General features: G+C 44.1%; 1 protein-coding gene across 2 annotated transcripts in view; it reads right to left on the bottom strand.

The window, feature by feature from the left end:
* LHX6 (LIM homeobox 6) overlaps positions 1 to 18286 on the bottom strand; it is a 276203-nt gene that overhangs the window by 195321 nt on the left and 62596 nt on the right. For both annotated transcript variants that reach the window (XM_073573163.1, XM_073573162.1), the window contains one exon: positions 983 to 1104. In XM_073573163.1, the coding sequence (XP_073429264.1) occupies positions 983 to 1104 (122 nt within the window). The remainder of the gene's footprint in view (positions 1 to 982; positions 1105 to 18286) is intronic.

The following is an 18286-nucleotide window of genomic DNA, read 5'->3' as shown; positions in this document are numbered from 1 at the left end:
TCTTTTAGCCATCTCCGACAGTCTATCCCATGCTTGTTCCTGAAAGTGCTCCCGTGTTTTATGCTGAAGTCACCTGCTGACATCTCTTCTGGCACCTTATCTCCCGGAGAACTATACGGTCCACAGTCCAAAATCCGACATGCCCAATTATCAGTTGTCCAGTGCCCGCATACAATTAGAGCATAGGCTGAGCCTGTTGATATCGGTGGGTTCGGTAGACATTAGCCTAATATGTATCGGGGTCTGTCTGATCATACAGTCACTTGAAGGTAGACGAGGAAGGATAAGAACATTATGGGATTTTTTTGGACAGAATACACCATGGGTGACCTCTCATTAGGATAGACCATCAATGCGTGATTAGTGGGGCACAATCATGTGACTTTAGATCTGATCAGGTACAATAGAAAAGTAAAACATTTACAAAACTAAGACAAAGATAAATCGTAAATAATCAGTAGCCAATATGGCTGCACATTAGTAAAAATGACCACCGACCAAATGCCAATATCTCATACAATAGAAACATAATTACCAACATTAAACTAAAGCTCTAATATCCCATCCACCAGTATACGACAAAGCAAAATGATATCAATAGCCACAAAAATTCCCTGTAAATGAGCAAGGTTTAGGCAGAACCCAACGACTAATAAATCCTATTAGAATCCAACTGAAGTTTACATTAACCGTGTAATAAAAGCCAAAATTAACAACAACTTTAAGAAAAGTTAATTCAATTTATAAATAAAATAATATAAAATAAGAGTATAACATAATGGCCTAATACAACAAGAATAAAGGACAGTAAGAACATCCCGCTCTAATAAACGCCCCATTTTCATCATAGTCATAACCAATCACATTGAAATCTCATCAGATACTACAAAAGTTCCAAAATAAATAAAAAACATCTTAAAACAGCAAAAGTTTCCGTCTCAGGGGAATCTAATCTAATTGCTGATGCTAAATTGAATATTACCTGAAGTAATCCATTTTGCAGAATATCTCCTTGTTTTTGATATAGCAGCTGTTGTGTTGCCTCAGAGAAGTCCGACATACTGAACACTCGAGGCATCGGACGTGCCATATTAAGTTATTCACCTGGAAGGAAAAGGGAATAATAATCAGATTCACAGATTAAAAATCATTTTTTAAAGGAAATACGTCGGCAGGATTGTGCTATGTGATTTAAGAGCAGCATAGTGTAGGGAAAGAGAGCCTGATTCCAGTGATGTGTCACTTATTAGGCAGTGAACTGTAGTTTCAATACAATCAGTGTTTTATCAGCAGGAAATTATTATTGCAGGACTAGGTGTTGTGTGCCAAGCAGTCCAGCTAATATGTGTAACTCCGCCCCCACCACTGATTAGCAGCTTACTGTCAGTGTACACTGGAATCTGCCAATCAGAGGTGTGGGCGGAGTTATACACAGCTCTGAATTTGAGCACTGCTACATCTACATCAGAGAAAACATGGATTCTATCAAAACTGCAGCAAGCAGCCCAGTAAGTGATACATCACTGGAATCAGAGACTCTGTCCTTACATTATGCTGCTCTCAGATTGTATAGCAAAAACTTGCTGACAGATTCCCTTTAACATGCCAACCACTGGCTGTCTGCAGGCATGCTGTGGGGAAGGGAAAGTGAGTTCAGAGATAAGAATTATATCTTCCAATCTGTGTTTCATCATCAATTTCTTTTTCATTTACAGACAATATTCTTTTTGAGCTTTATTTTCGTTATGCATTGTCAGCAAATTGCCAATCAGTGCTGGGTTAAACAGATTAGTGGACTGCTGGTCACATGAGACCTAGTCAGGCAGTGATAATCTCCTGCTTATAAAACACTGACTGTATTGAAAGTACAACACACAGCCCAGTAAGTGACACATCCCTGGAATCAGGCTTGTCTTGCCCTATATTTTGCTGATCTCAGATTAAATAGCAAAAACCCAGGAGCCCCCTAAATTATATGTCAGAAGTTTACTGCTAATGAACCACTTTCACCTTTGGGCTAGTGACCAGACACAACCAATTAAAGGTCATATTGATTTGACGTCATTTCCAATTTTTTAAAAAATATTATGGACTTATTATTTTTGAATAAAATTATAAAATCTCATTTCTTCTACTGTTAAGTAGACTACTAGATATCTATTTCCTAGGAGTCTAGGGCCCGATTCATCATTGCAGTTTGGGTTTTTGGAGTGGTTATCTCTCAAGTAGCAATTTTGTGACTTGCGTCAAAATCAAGCGTTATGCTCCGTTTTCCCAGTTGCCTTTTGTGCTTTATTAAAATTTTCTGAATTAATGTGGATTTTTCAGGTATTTTAGATTAATTCCTCAAAGGCAATTTTTTTTTTATTTTGTAAATCCATAGAGTGATCATACTCCAGTTATTTTGCTGCATTTGCTTTCAGTCATTTTGCAAAAAAAGGCTCAAAAACACTTAAACACAGAAAGAAAAAAACAATTTTTGGCTTTGCTATTGCTATTTTGATGAATTTGGTGCAAAAAAATTCAGTGAAAAATCTCGACTCAAAAAAGAAAAGTGACTTTAAGAACCCACAAGTGGTGACTCGGGCCCCCCGGTATTTATTATTTTACACCATTGCAATTCTTGAAACTTTCTTGAAACACATATTGTCCACCAGTTCACATAAAGGACATATAGAGCTATATGGGGAGGTTGTGGTTGTAAGAAAACACTTGACACATTTCCGTGTGTTTACATTACCGAGCCACATCTGTCAGATCTGGTACATATCCATTCTAAATAGACCCTGTGTAAACATGGCAAGCGCTAATCCAAAAAATTGTCATGGGACATCTCCATGCGAGGGCCAATCTTAGGGGTCATCCTTGGCTAAAGATCAAAGGAAGCTTTACCTGAGGAGAATAGCGTTCTGCATAGTATAACGCTCTCAGTCACTTTGAAGAATCTATGATCGGCCAGAATAAGAGACAATCTGACATGTTTACACAAAAGGACGACGGTGAAACATAGTCTCGTCCGCGTTAGACGTCAGCAGAGGGCTGATTTCCTCCCTGATGTAAATTGCAATGGTTTTAGCATGGAGAAAGATGTCATATTGATGGCCATTGGCATACTGAGGCGTGTGATTACAAAGGAGCGGATTCAAGGTGGATTGTCAAAATAGTGTAAGATGACGCGAAAATTCCAGTGGAAAGAAAAATGTAAGAAAAGTTCAAAAGGGTAAAGGGGATTGTGGAGGAAACAGGACCCGTTCCTCCCACGTCACCAATGTGACGTAACTACACAGGCGCAGCTCTCCGGCGCCCCTTTGTGTCTCAGGTCAGTAAGGGAACTGCACCTAGAGCAAATGGCCGCCAGGGAGGCTATCCTGTTACCCGCTGGGTATTCTAAGATTCGTAATCAGAGTAAAAGCATCAGCCCAAGATTAATTTTATGGTTTAATTGCCCTAAGGGCGCACTAGATAATTACAGAAATATACAGTAAGCTATACAATGGAATTACAGTGGATTTGCAGTCAGAGTAAAAATATAACAATAATGGTACAAGACTTAGAGATATTAAGCTGGAGGTCAATTTACCAGCTTGTAGGTTGCATGTGGGTGCCGGGAGCTCTGCAGTCCACAGGTACAAGAATCTTAGTTGCCGGACAGACCCCAAAGCGTGGGCGCTGCTCCCCCTGGCAGATCATCATCGTCTGGTTCCTCTGTGAGTATGTGAGTCTCTGCCATGTGCTGCTAGTCTTAAGCATGCTAGGTCCCTCCCCCTGTGTCAGAGGGTGGGCTAAAAATCTCCACCCTTTAGCTCTCTGCAGAAATTATTCCCAATATCTTAGAAAGGGGGTAACTTTCAACAGCATGATCGGATCAGGACATGAGAGGTACCAGTGAATGCGGTTTGTTTTGCCTGTCGTGTGTAGAGCAAACATGGCCCCATTGGGTCGCTGTGGAGGGCCAACCTATGTATCTCAGGTCCCAGAACCCTCACTGCCTCAGGAGTTGCACTGCCAGATGCACGATTTCCTCAGGGTCACTCGAATATTTTTCATAAGTCCATAACTCGAAAGATGTGCTCATAATCCATGATCCTAGGATGGAGTCGGGGCGGTTTGGAGAGACAATGGATGTGTATTTCTGTGTCTAGCTGACAGGTATATTCTAATTGAAGCCCCCAGGCGCCTCCCTGCCCCATGCTGATGTGGCTCCTGTTCAAGCTTTGAAGTTCTGTTTTGGGCCTTATCTCATTGTCATACTAAAAGGCCTTGCTATTCAACACTGGAGCCCTAAATATGCTTTGTTCATCACAGGGATCACAGCCAAATGTTGGTACCAAAGACGTCATCTGACACTGATGGAGACTGACTATGGTGATCGTTGGTGCCAAAAATGCCAATAGCAAAATGGGGCGATGTGAAAGCAGGACTTATATTTATCTATCCTGACTCTATTGTGGATAGTCTACATATACTCTCTACTGCTTTCCAAAATGGAGTTTGAGCCGGTATGTGTGTGTAAGATAACAGAGGTCCCTCAGGAATGACTTTGTCTAACAGACTTTGAGAACACATACGAAAGTTGGAGAACTTAAGGAGTAGAAACACACCTAAACTATTCCACTGGGTGTAGACAGAGTCACCTTTAGCCAATCAAATGTATGTATGCTAATGACCACACATATTTAGAGATGAGCTGAGCCAATTATATTGTTACTGTGTATGACTGTTAAATACCTATAAGATGATGTTATGAGGTAATAAAGAGAGATCTGCTTTGATGTTCAGTATATTAGAGTGGCTCATTTCATTTAGAGCAGGCACAACATCTCAGAACGTCCCACACTATGTGGAGAAGACAGGCGTATATAAATCTTTAAGGACGCACTTAAAGGCAATCTGTCACCAGTTTTTCTCTGAGAGCAGAAAAATGTAGAGACAGTGACCCTGATTCCAGCGATGTATTGTAAGGAGGTGACGGAGACCGTTATATGCCTCCCCCTCTTTGGGACATTGTTCATATGTATTACGTGCGGTTCCATAGCGTTTATAAGTATTAATGTGAATGTACTTGATATGTATTATGTATGGAATTAGGGATAGAATAGAAGGTAGCCATAGCCTAGGACAATACTGGGATTAGAATATTGGGGGCATACTAGAGAGTGTTAGGATAGTATAGTTAGCATTTGGGGTTTTCCAACTGAGAGGAGTTAGAGATTGGTGCAGCATAGAACAGTGGGATATAGAGGGGCACTTCCTGGTTTAGAGTTAGTTGAGATGCAGCAGTGAACAAGGACAGTCTGATAGCCGTGGGGATAAGGTTGCTTCGGCAAGAAGGGGTCCCAGGCTGAGTGGCGTGAACAACTTAAATGGTAACCATTCCAAAGAGGATCCAAGGCCTACGGCTGGGATTAGGCAAAACTGAGATGGCTAACCTTGTACCTTTTCTTTTTGAAACTGGACAAGGGGAATAGGAGGAAGCTGGTGGGCATAAAGGCAGGGACGACACAGGACAGGGATTGTCCAGGAAGAGCAGTGATTGCCAGGACGGGACAGGGATTGTGCAGGAGGAGCATTGATTGCCAGGAAGACAGGGAAAGCCCTAGGAATGTCACTAGGTACGCACTGTGCCACATCTGTAATGAAAACCCTGCTGAAGAGTAAAGTTAAACTGTTAAGAATGGATGTTGCATCTGGAGTCGTTTGTGAGGCCCGTGGATCTGGAGCCAGAACGACAGAAGCAGAGGGGACAACAGTAATTAATGTGAGTGTTCTGTTGTGCGTGCTGCACATACAAAAGAAGACACATTATACTTCATTTGTGGGGTGCCAGGGTGTGGGAACACCACAACTCGTTGCCACGACTTCCAACCTGGCTACCTTACAGTATCACTTACTGGGCTGCTTGATGTAGTTTCTTTAAAAAAAAAATCACTGTTTTATTAGCAGGAGATTATCACTAGAGGACTAGCAAACCTGCTAACATATAGTTCAACCTTGCCCCACCACTGAATGGAAGCTTTCTGCCTTTGTACACATAATGCTCTCAATCAGCAGTGGGGGCGGGGATATACAGAGCTCAGCATTCAGAGAGCTGATGCATCTACATCTACAGCAGATAAAACTGTGATTTATATCCAAACCGCAGCAAAAAGACCAGTAAGTGATACATCACTAGAATCAGGGTATCTGCCCCTACATCATGCTGCTCTTAGAAAAAAAACACCTGGTGACTGATTCCCTTTAAATCTAAAATATAATTTATGAAGTATGCATGTGTATTAGCAGGATTTCATATATTAGCTGGGCCCAGCCAATTGTTTTATGCCTGAGGCGGAAAATGATTGCAAAGGTATACACTTGGGCATTGACAGAAAAAAAGCTGTAGGCAATGTAATGTGATTTGTTTCTAAAACCAGTAAAGTAGAATAATTTATGCTCCAGATTCCAGGTAAAAAAAGCAAAAAAAAACTATTAATTCAATCCTGGCGTTAGTTTCCCTTTAGTGTTTCACTTCCAATGTCTCAGGCAAAAAACAATAGATGACTGGATACAAGGGAAAACGACCTTACATATCTTTATTTGTCCATATTTCAGTAATATGCACCAAAGCAATTGGCAAAACCTGTCATACTGCACTCCAATGCAAGTTGTATGTTTTAAAGGGAATCTGTCAGTTGGATCGTCCCTCCTGAGCCGTCTGTATGAGCATGTAGGTCATATGAAATTGAATGAAATGACACCTTGATATCTGCGATCTGATGTCTTATTCCAGAAAAATCCATGTTTTTCTTAATATGTAAATGAGCTGTTAAGATCTTTGGGCTGGATATAGATCTCCCTCAGAATCTGCCTCCAGAGATTATTTTAAATAAAAGAGAGCGTTACCAGTATGAGACATGTAATGACTGACAGTCCATTCTCCTGATCCACGTCTCACACTGGTAACACTTCCTTTAGATAACTTTAGGCTCTGGAGGCAGATTTTCTGGGAGATCTATATCCAGCCCATAGTTCTTTACAGCTCATTTACATATTAAGAAAAACATGAATTTCTCTGGAATAAGATATTGGATCACAGATATCAAGGTGTCGTTTTATTCAACGTCCTATGACCTATATGCCCATATAGATGGCTCAGGGGGGTGATCCTACCGACAGATTCCTTTTAAACTTGAATGGAAAATTTAGTGCTGATCTTGCTACTTCTTGTCAACAATACAACAAATTGTAACACTAGATACAAACATTGCTATTGATTCAATATTCTCGAATATATAGATGCACATAATAGGTTTCCAACCTGTAATGGAAGAAGCACAACTTGAATGTGACTTGTTGTTAGAAATGAGCCAATTTCTTTTCTCTCTAAAATTTCAAACTATCACCAAGAAAAATGGCACTTGAAACGGTTATTCACTATCACATCTTCTGTCTCTGTGGTTTTCCTGGACCTTTAAAATTTGGCAGTATATAGAGATCATCCTAAAGTAAAATATGGTGGTTATAGAATTGGGTCTTCTGTTCAGGACCCTATTAGCTAAAGTTGAAAAGGGGTATACAGGGTGTTTCTTGCTCTGTAGGACCCAGCACATCTGAGCATTACATGGCAGTCTATTAATTTCAATGCTTCATTTACCATGTAGAAACCCTGCCAAAATATTGAAAACCTACATCTACTGCAGTTTCAGTAATACAATAATTAAAATAGTATAAATCCAACTATTTTATTTATCTCCTGAGGAAGCAACATGTGAAACGTGCGTTGGGGTGCTGGACAGTGGGATGTTTGACAGGCATGGATTTCTGTTGGTATGAGCTTTGATTTTTGACAGTCAGTACTCTTATGAGGTTTGTAAGGAGGGGACGGGGACCCTCATTTGCCTCCCCTCTCTCCTTTATGTCATGTGGTACCCTGGAGGTTTGCCTGTAATGTTTTTTGTCATCTATCTGTATTGAATTCATGTGCTATCTTTGTATTGTCATAATATGTTCTTTTAATGTCTAACCTGTGTTCTATATGCTCTATGTTGTATTGTTAGGGTAAGGATAGAAAGAGTTAATCAAAGGAGCCAGTCCAGCCAGTGGGTGAGGAGCAGGAAGTTCCTGCTTCTAGTCAGAGCATGGGAAGGATTGCCCGAGGCAGGACATTTGTCCTTGTCTGGGACAGAAAGGACCACCCGGTTGGGGAATAAAGGCTGCCGCAGAGTGCTGCTATCATCTGCCAGGCAGAGTGGACGGACCCTGAGACCGTAGGTCCATCTTGAGAAAGACTGTGTGGCACTCCAGTTGAAGGGGAGTCATTGATGCTGACCAGCCTAAAGCAGATACAGGGACAGAATGGGAGCCCCTATTTCATGTACAGTAACGCTTTTTCCCTGTTGGATCAGAACTGTGCTTGACGTGTTTTGTTCCTGGATCCTCACCCTCAGTGGTTGCAGTGAGCATGGAAAAGAAGGTAACTGACTGTGCTGTGGGACTGAGACCACCCCTGTCTTTTTCATGTGCAAGGAGCCGGGGTGTTTATTGACTGTTGCTTTAAGAGACTCGGTCATGACTACCACCCCGTGTCACCTTGTTACAGGTTTGTTGGCATATTTTTATGAATTTGTATTAGGGCTCGTGCACATGTTTGTATTTATGGTCCGACTGCAATTCGAAAAAACTTTTACGTGATATACCAACACAAAGTAGCAAGTATTTGTGAAACACAAGCTCTAAACATCTCACAGAGAGCTGTTCAATCCATAATCCAAAAATGGAAGGAGTATGGCACAACTGCAAACCGACCAAGACATGTCCGCCCACCTACACTGATGTCCCAAGCAAGGAGAGCACTAATTAGAGAAGCAGCCAAGAAGCCCATGGCCACATTAGAGGAGCTGCAGAGATTTATAGCTCAGGTGGGAGAATCTGTCTACGAGACAGCTAGTTGTATACTCCTCAAATCTGGCCTTTATAGAGGAGTGGCAAGAAGAAAACCTGTCTTGAGAGCAAGCCATATGAATTCCAGCTTGCAGTTTACAAAAAGCCATGTTGGGGACACAGCGAGCATGTGGGAGAAGGTGCTCTGGTCAGATGAGACCAAAGGAGAACTTTTGGAGCTAAATGTAAAATGCTATGTGTGGCAGAAACTAAGACTGCCCATCATCTAAAAAAACACCATCACCACCGCCACACATGGTGGGGGCACCATCATGCCATGAGAAGACTTTTCCTCAGCAGGGACAGGGAAGCTGGTCAGTTAATGGGAAAATGAATGAAGCTAAATTCAAGGCAATCCTGAATCCTGGAGAAAACCATAGGGTATTGAAAAAGACTTGAGACAAGGGTGTGGTTTTACCTTCCAGCAGGATAACGACCCTAAATCTCCTGCCAGGGCTACAATGGATGGTTTAGATCAAAGCATATTCATGTGTGTGAACGGCCCAGCCACAGTCCAGACCAAAATCCCATTGAGACAAGATTGGAAAATTGCTGATCACAGACATCTCCATCCAATCTCAGGGAGCGAATGTGCAAAGAAGAAGGGGTAAAATGTCACCTCTAGATCTGCAAAGCTGGATGAGACAGACCCCAGAAGACTGCAGCAGTAATTGCAGAGAAAGGTGGTCCTAATAAGGTTTGATTCAGGGTTGAATATAAATGTATGGCACAATTATCAGATTTATATTCTTAAAATAATTTTAAAAAATCCCGTATTATTTCATTTACACTTCGCAAAGACTTGTTACTTAAGGCCCCTTTACATTTAGCGATGCACCAGCAATCCGACCAGCGATCTGGCCCGGTCAGGATCGCTGGTGCATCGCTAAATGATCGCTAGTGAGCTGTCACACAGGCAGGCCTCACAGCGATGCAGCAGTAACGCAGCGCACGATACTCACCTTTCCCACACAGCGATCCTGACGTCCTCCCGTCCGCCTCCACGCATCGCTCGTCGTCACAGCAGGAAGCCCCAGCAGGAAGCTGACGACGAGAAATGGAGCCGGACATTCTCGCACGATCAGCGATGGACAGCGGGGGTAGCCGGTCGGAGGTAAGTATCACACATATCGATATCGCTAGCAATATCGCTATAACGTCACAAAACCAGTGACGTTATAGCGATATCGCTAGCGATATCGCTATGTGTAAAACCCCCTTTAGTGTTGGTATCACATAAAATCCAAATAAAATACATCTAAGTTTGTGGGTGTAACGTGACAAAAATGTGGAAAAGTTTATGGGGTATGAATACTTTTTCAAAGCTATGTACAATTATCATACTATAAACACACAAAAAGGGTTATTAAAATAATGCAACTATTTAAATCAGTGTATTGGTCATTTTTAATCTCAAGGAATTGCTGGCTGGAAAAAGTAATACATCAGCTTGTATGTGATCAAACGAGAAAATAATTGGGAAATCTGAATTTTACAAAAAACATTGCGAGTTGCAAAAATATTTATTGAATAAATAGACTGTAAAATAAGCAGCACGAGCACTTGTTTCCTTGAGAAAAAAAAAAATGACTGGAAAACCTTAAACTATGTCCATATGGACATTGTGACCAGTAATGGAAAATAAACTCTACTTTGTATCGAGAGAACATATCCCTTTTAAGTGATTGCCAGTCACTAGGAGGGGTTGAAGGTCACCTGCCATTTCATCATGCCTGCTTTACCCTCCCTCTGTTTCCTCTTTTGCAGCAATTATCAGAGAAAGTCATAACATGAGTCACATGTGTTGTAAGAAAGTCCAAAATGCTTTTGATTTTGTTTAAAAAAAAAAAAAATGATCAAAAGTACGCCAAACAGAAAACACTAGCCGAGTAATCGTAGAACTGCGTGTGTCCTTTAAAAAATGTTTCTTAACAAATGGTTATTTATTAAAGAATCTATCTCGGCCTGGCTGATAAAATCTAACAATAACTTGCACAAATAATATTAAAATTCACAGGAACAATAATATTCTACAGAAGAATACCTGTTTGCTGTCAGGAGCAGATGCCGCACTTTAGATAAATCTCGTTAATGAAACCATACCACTGTAAATAAAGTTTTGCACCATAAAGTCTATGTACACATTTCATATTTTTATTTGTTCAGTGCATTTAAATCGAAAAAAAGAACGCAAGTTTGCACCAGTCAGTAGTAAAAAATTCCTATCCTTTTGTGTCTACAGCTCCTAAATAGTTCTACACGTCTCCAAGGTAACAGACAACAAACAAACCTTTGTAGTCTGATCCTGTAATCCTACTTTCTTTCCTCTGTCCCTCCATGCTTTGCTATCATATATTCAGTACTCGAGCAAGAAAGTTGGAATAAAGTAAGACTGTGGGATCAGAGTAAGGCTGGAGTCACACTAACCTGCGCAAAATACGCTCCGTATTTTACATGCGTAATACGGATGACAGACCCCTAAACAGTGCTCCGTATGTCATCCGTAATCAAGGTGTGGTCGCGTATTTTGCGCATGTCAGCATCCGTATGTAATCCGTATGGCATCCGTATGGTGAGATTTTCTCGCAGGCTTGCAAAATGGACATATAATGGAGCCCTATGACAGTTTTAATAAAGAAATGAAAGAATAGATATAGACACATAGAATGCATATATATATATATATATATATTGTAGGGATTCGACTCGCTCAGGTGCAGCGGGAGACAATCATGAGGCAGGTTCTTCCCAAAATTCATGAGGTTTATTTGCTCCATAAACCATAAATCAGCGTATCACCAAAATAGCCTCTAGCTTAGGCACAAAAGAACATAAACGTCCGTGGCTTCAGACTCGGACCGAGAGTCTCTGCACATGCTGGGAGCTGTAGTCCTCCCCATATACACTCTCTGTAGTGTCCCACCTGGACACATGGAAGTCTGTCCACACTCAGACAGACTCCCTCCACACTCTCTCACATGTGCCAAACACCTCAATTACATAGCCCTGTAACCACACCCACAGGTGATCACATGACTATGACATCACTAAACGTTGTATAGACACACATAGGCTTCCCTGACACAGTGTAACAGAAAGATCAGCAGTACCTCTGCTGATCAATACACCCTGGAGCCTGCATCCCAAGGCCACCCACCTTGAGATCCATAATGGTCATTTAGGACCCTGCTCCTGTTACCACACTGAATGTGCCTGTACACCCGTCCTGGGACACCCACACAGCGCCCCCTAGCTGACATAGTGGTAACTACACCACATACCTCCCCCCTCTGTTCAAACTTGTGGGGTTGAACACATGACATCACCCAGGGATCTTGAGACCTGGCACCCATGTCACCTTGCCCTACCAGTCGGGAGGACCACCTCCGTCTGTTTCGGTAGTCATACTGCATATTTACGTTAGGCCTCCCCTGCCCCCAGCGGTCAGTATCTCGGCCTTGGGCTTTGGCCTTCCCGTCAACGTCCGTCACTGTGACCAGACACTCTTTAGTCTCCACCTGTCTGCAGTGCGCTCCGTCACCCGACCTTTCTCTCACTGGCCGGCTCTCCCAGTTCGCACGGTCATGAGTCCCACGTCCAGCTGGGCCAACTGGCTGGTCTGAGTCTGACCCTCTGTCGCTATGTCCATCGCCAAGTCTCGGGCCTATGTTACTAAGATTAGACCGGCCACTTGCGGACTCTCGACGTTCTTGCCTTCGACTACCTGTCCTTTCATTCCTTGGAGGATCCCTTCGGGTCCTTACACCTTGGGTTGGAGGTGGACGCCACCTGACGTTCTCTATCTGCTCATTCATCTGCAGTCGATCCTGTCTTAGCTGCTCAATCTCCTTCAGGTACGCTACCCGATATTCCAGGAGCATGCGAAGCTTCCCAATGCTTTCCACTGAACCAACCACAATGACAGGAACCATGTCATCTTCAACAACGACTTGGATTTCACCAGCAGGTGGGATCCTCACTCTCTTCACACTGGATCGATTCACCATCTCCTGCATCACCCCTCCAAGTCTGCCAATGACTTTCCCCACCAGATTTCTGGGTACCGGAATTACATCTTCCACAAAGCCCAGCCGACTTTGTGCTTCCCTTGCAAGCTCCAGACGTCGAGCGGCTTTCCAATTACGCTTCACGAGCATCTGTTTCGTGCGGAGACATTGTAGGTGCATCTCCTTCAGGACAGCCACCCTTCTCTCTGTGTCTTCCTTTTCTGCCAGTATCACCAACTGGTCTGCTTCTGGTGCCCAGCTCACACTATAGGCCTTTACTGCCTTTTTAAAGGTCTCATGCACACCTTCGCTGGCACACGCTTCTCGCACGTCTTCGGGTACCTCCATCACGCACTTGAAGGTCATGGACTTGCTCTCATCCTGGACAGATGGCTCTGGGTTCCCCACGGACACTTCCCTCAAGGTATCTGCCAAGACCGGGTGACTGTCTTGTGCAGCTCTTGGCTCACCATCTTCCTGAGATTTACAGTCTTCAGGACCCTTTTCCAAGATGGGCTTTGGCAGTTCTGCCTTGCTATCAGTTGGGCAAGGCCGCTGTACGTCTTCGCCCATCCACTTCTTCTCCTGTAGAAGACCTTTTACTACTCCACTGAGTTCTTGCAGAACTTTATCTCGCTCCTCTGCCAGGTAGCGACGCTCATCCTCTCTCCTGAGAATCTCCTGTTGATGCTTCTCTTGGGCCTCTCTGAGCCCCTCCATATCTTCCAACAGGGTCTTGTTCATGGTTTTACAAGCAGACAGGTGACCTCTGAGCTCAGAGACTTCCTTCTCCAGCTCATCCACTCTGTGCTCAGCTGCTTGCCTTAGGACTCTTTCCCGTTCGACATGTTCTGTTACAGTCTCCTTTATCAGCTGTATCTCACGATCTTGTTCTCTTTTGTCCATCACGTGTCGCACCACTACCTCTTTAATTATATCGTTAAAGGGTACCACTGGGTCAGTCACCCCAGTCGAGTGAACCCTCCAGTTACCGTCCAGCACCAATGTGTCTAGTCCAGTAGTCTCATCTCCCAGCCCACCATCTGTCTTATCACGAGACATCAGGTCCGTCAGTTGGGCAGATGTACTTCTTCCTCTGGTCAGTTCTACCTCTGACCTGTCCATGTCAGGAGCCGTCACTGTCTCAGTGTCCGCTTGCCCCACAGTCGAAGCATCTCCATCGTCAGACCAAACGTCATCAAACAAAAGAAAGTCCCGGCCCCTCTCCCAGGCATAGACTAAGTCCCGTGGTATCCCTCTACCTTGGCACTCACCACCTTTGGTCCCCTCAAACACTACTGTGTCTACTGCATAGTTCACCGTGACCCCGTGTTTACAGAGAACCCTGACGTTTTTCTCGGTCAGAGAGAAAACGAGAGGCGTTCCTGTCAGAGTCACCTGACTCTCTGAGTCCAGCCGACCAAAGGCTCCTTCCCGGTGCAGCATCACTGTACACATCTGTGGCCCGTCATTACTACCCGGAAAGGATATTCCACATTCTGAAAAAGACCTGCACATACACTGCGGTACTCCAGACATATCTACTGAGTCACCCAGTGTTGTCACTTCTTCACACTTGGCCCCTTTCTGGACCACCACCCCACTTTGGGTTGCCACCCCAATTTGGGTCACCGCCCCCTTTTGGAACTCCACCCCTTTTTGGGTCACCACTCCAACTTGGGTCACCGCCCCCTTTTGGGACTCCACCCCTTTTTGGGTTACCACTCCAATTTGGGTTACCACTCCAATTTGGGTCACCGCCCCCTTTTGGGTCACCGCCCCCTTTTGGGTCACCGCCCCCTTTTGGGATTTCCCCATGTCCGTCCTGCAGAACCTCTTAGGCCACAGTTCACACAGTACAGTTTGTCTTTTAACGATACCACACAAATCTTTGCTGGCACCACCACAGCTCCTGCTGTCACTGATCACCGGCACCTCCGGCTGCTGTTCACACACATACACAGCGGCTGGTGTCACTGCAGCTCCTGCTGCGCCATCTTCGTGGACCCACCGATCCACCGGAAGCCGCTTGTCACCTTCGTAACCCCGCCGGGTTACTGGAAGCCGCTTGTCACCCTCAAAGATAAAAAAGCCACAAAAGTGCGCCCATAGGGCCTTACCAGTGCAGGTATATTGGGTTATGCAGCAATAATACAGGGTACTCACCCTTAATAGTTGTGTAAAGCCACAACTACTGTATCCGCTTAGTTACACTCCCTAAAGCTGCAGCAGGATGGTGTAGACAGACAGCGTCTGCTACCAATGCTCCCAGGGCAGATCCCTTAAAGAAAACACCAGGTCCTTGTGCTGCGAGACCTTCGTGACCCCACTGAGCCACAGCAAGCACCTTCAGGTTTTGCAGAGGAAAAGAAAAAGAAAAAAGAAAAAAAACACATGCACAGTCTCTCACATGTCCTGTTCGTGTGCCACTCAGGACGTACCGTCTCCACCTGAGACCGTCCAACACACAGGGCACACCGGGTGCTATTCAGGGAGCCGACCCTCCTCCCAGGGTCTCCCAACACACCAGCCTCACCAGGTCCAGGGGCTCAGCGGGTGCTCTTCAGGACATCCGTCTCCGCCTGAGACTGCCCAACACACGCCTCACCAGGTCCAAGGTCATAGCACGTGTTCCAGGGATCCGATTCCTCTCCCAGAACCTCCCAACACTGACCCTCCAGGACCTTGCTCACTGACCCCTCCAGGAACACAGTCTCTCACTGACCCTGGTCAGTGCAACAGAGACCCCTGTCTGTTACCTGTGTCGGCCACACAGGTTCCTGGACGCCTCTTCTCCTCCAGAGGTATCCCACAAATATTAATACAGTCACTTTCTCTGACCTCAGTCAGTATTACTCACGGTTGTCAGACAGTCTGCTCTCCTGGCTCAGAATCGCCAGCACTGCCACATGTGCTTCTGGGAGTAGCTGCCCGCAGTCTGTCACCAATTGTAGGGATTCGACTCGCTCAGGTGCAGCGGGAGACAATCATGAGGCAGGTTCTTCCCAAAATTCATGAGGTTTATTTGCTCCATAAACCATAAATCAGCGTATCACCAAAATAGCCTCTAGCTTAGGCACAAAAGAACATAAACGTCCGTGGCTTCAGACTCGGACCGAGAGTCTCAGCACATGCTGGGAGCTGTAGTCCTCCCCATATACACTCTCTGTAGTGTCCCACCTGGACACATGGAAGTCTGTCCACACTCAGACAGACTCCCTCCACACTCTCTCACATGTGCCAAACACCTCAATTACATAGCCCTGTAACCACACCCACAGGTGATCACATGACTATGACATCACTAAACGTTGTATAGACACACATAGGCTTCCCTGACACAGTGTAACAGAAAGATCAGCAGTACCTCTGCTGATCAATACACCCTGGAGCCTGCATCCCAAGGCCACCCATCTTGAGACCCATAATGGTCATTTAGGACCCTGCTCCTGTTACCACACTGAATGTGCCTGTACACCCGTCCTGGGACACCCACACAGCGCCCCCTAGCTGACATAGTGGTAACTACACCACAATATGTATTCTATGTGTATATATCTATTCTTTCATTTCTTTATTAAACCTGTCAGTGTGAGTTTACTGTATAGCGCACTGAATTGCCGGCTTTGCTAAAAGAAACCTGGTGCGTATTTCTCGCAAGTCACACGTGTGGTCCGTGTGTAATCCGTATTTTTTGCACACCCATAGACTTGCATTGGCGTACTACGGGCGTAGTACGCTGACAATCGCAGCATGCTGCAAGTGGCACGGAGCGTAGGATACTGAGGAGAAATATACGCCTGGTGCGAGGGACCCCATAGAGAATCATTGGTCCGTGTCTAATGCGTGCTTTTTGCGCCTCTCACTCTCCCGTATTCCTCGCCAGTGTGACCCCGGCCTAAAGCTTTTCCGGGAAAAAATTGAAAATTTAAATTTTTCATCCGTATTGTCAACCATATTCCATCAGTTCTGTATGTCATCCATGTGTCATCGATATGTCAATTTTTTTACATCCATGTTACGTACATTCAATTTTATACATCAAAAGTAATAAAATGTACAAGTACAAATACAGTTTCCTATGTTAATAATTGCAAAGTGCACTTAAAAATTAGATGCAATACAAATAATCCGTATGGGATTCTGTTTTTTTGAAGAACACAAAGACGGACATGAATAGGCGAGTCTCCGCCGAAATACAAAAGAATTTGGACACTCGGTCCATGATCTGAACAGCCCTATTGGATTTGGATAACGTTGGTCTGTGTGCTTTCTGATTTTGAAAATTGTCCTTTCTTAGAGGAAGAGGACTAGAACTCTAGTGCCACCTATAGGAAGTAGCAATCCTAAGAGTCCTTCCTATAGGTGGCACTAGAGTTCTAGGCCTCTTCCTCTCTGAAGAGACAATTTGCATATTTTCCAGAGGAGCATTGCTGCTTTAAAGTCTCCTCACCTTGGCATGTCAGGCTTGACATGTCACTTTTCGCAAGGAGAAACGTTACCCTTTCTGATTTTGACACAGAAAGTACAGATATGCATGATATGCTCGCTTGAATGAATGAAAATGGGTTTTTTTGGTAGTTTTTTACTATTGAGATGCTCGGGTGACAAAATATAGGACATTTTTAATAAAGTCCTACTGTGGAATTTCGAGGCAATGAAAATAAATCGGTCGTAGCATTTAAAGGAACAACATAGGCAAAGCTGATATAAATGGACCTCATCCATCAAAACCATCTGAAAGAAAAACCGCCATTGCAAACAATCAGAGCTCAGCTTTCATTTCTTAAACTGCTCTGGGAGAAGGAAAGTTGCTCTGTGGTTGCTAAGGACAACAAAGAAAGTTTTTCTTTTAGACAGGTTTGATAAATCTGCCCCATTTGTTTTTCCTAGCTCAGTCATACACAGTCCCTTCAGATCCAGCATTTGGCATCATCAATATGTCTGGGGCGTTCCTTTACTTCTACAGAAAAAGGAGTATGGATGTGATGAGTACAAAGACACTCAAACTTGCCAGTCACAGCCAATGTCGTAAAAACAAAACACATAAAAGTGCCAACCACTGTGATCCAGTCAAAGCGCCAACATTCACCATAATCAGTACCAGCCACTTGCTCCACCAAGGTACAGCCTCATTTTCCTATAACCAATGTCAGGCACATGCGTCCATAGTCCTTAACGTCTTAACTCAAGCCACAAAAAGAATTGACAGGTCACATCTTTTAGGCATTTCACTGCTTTTGAAGTCTGAAAGAGTTAAAAGAAGTTACAAAAGATGGAACATGTGCACAGCAAGTCGTTTTGACATTGCTCAGTGTCATAGAGAAACATTAAAATCCATAAGACCTCTCCAGAGAGGG

This window comes from Dendrobates tinctorius, unplaced genomic scaffold (assembly GCF_039654945.1).
Source record: "Dendrobates tinctorius isolate UK_male_01 unplaced genomic scaffold, ASM3965494v1 ptg000034l, whole genome shotgun sequence".
NCBI lineage: Eukaryota > Metazoa > Chordata > Amphibia > Anura > Dendrobatidae > Dendrobates > Dendrobates tinctorius.
The sequence above is the reverse complement of the archived record's forward strand: the minus strand, read 5'-3'. Positions and strand labels throughout refer to the sequence as shown.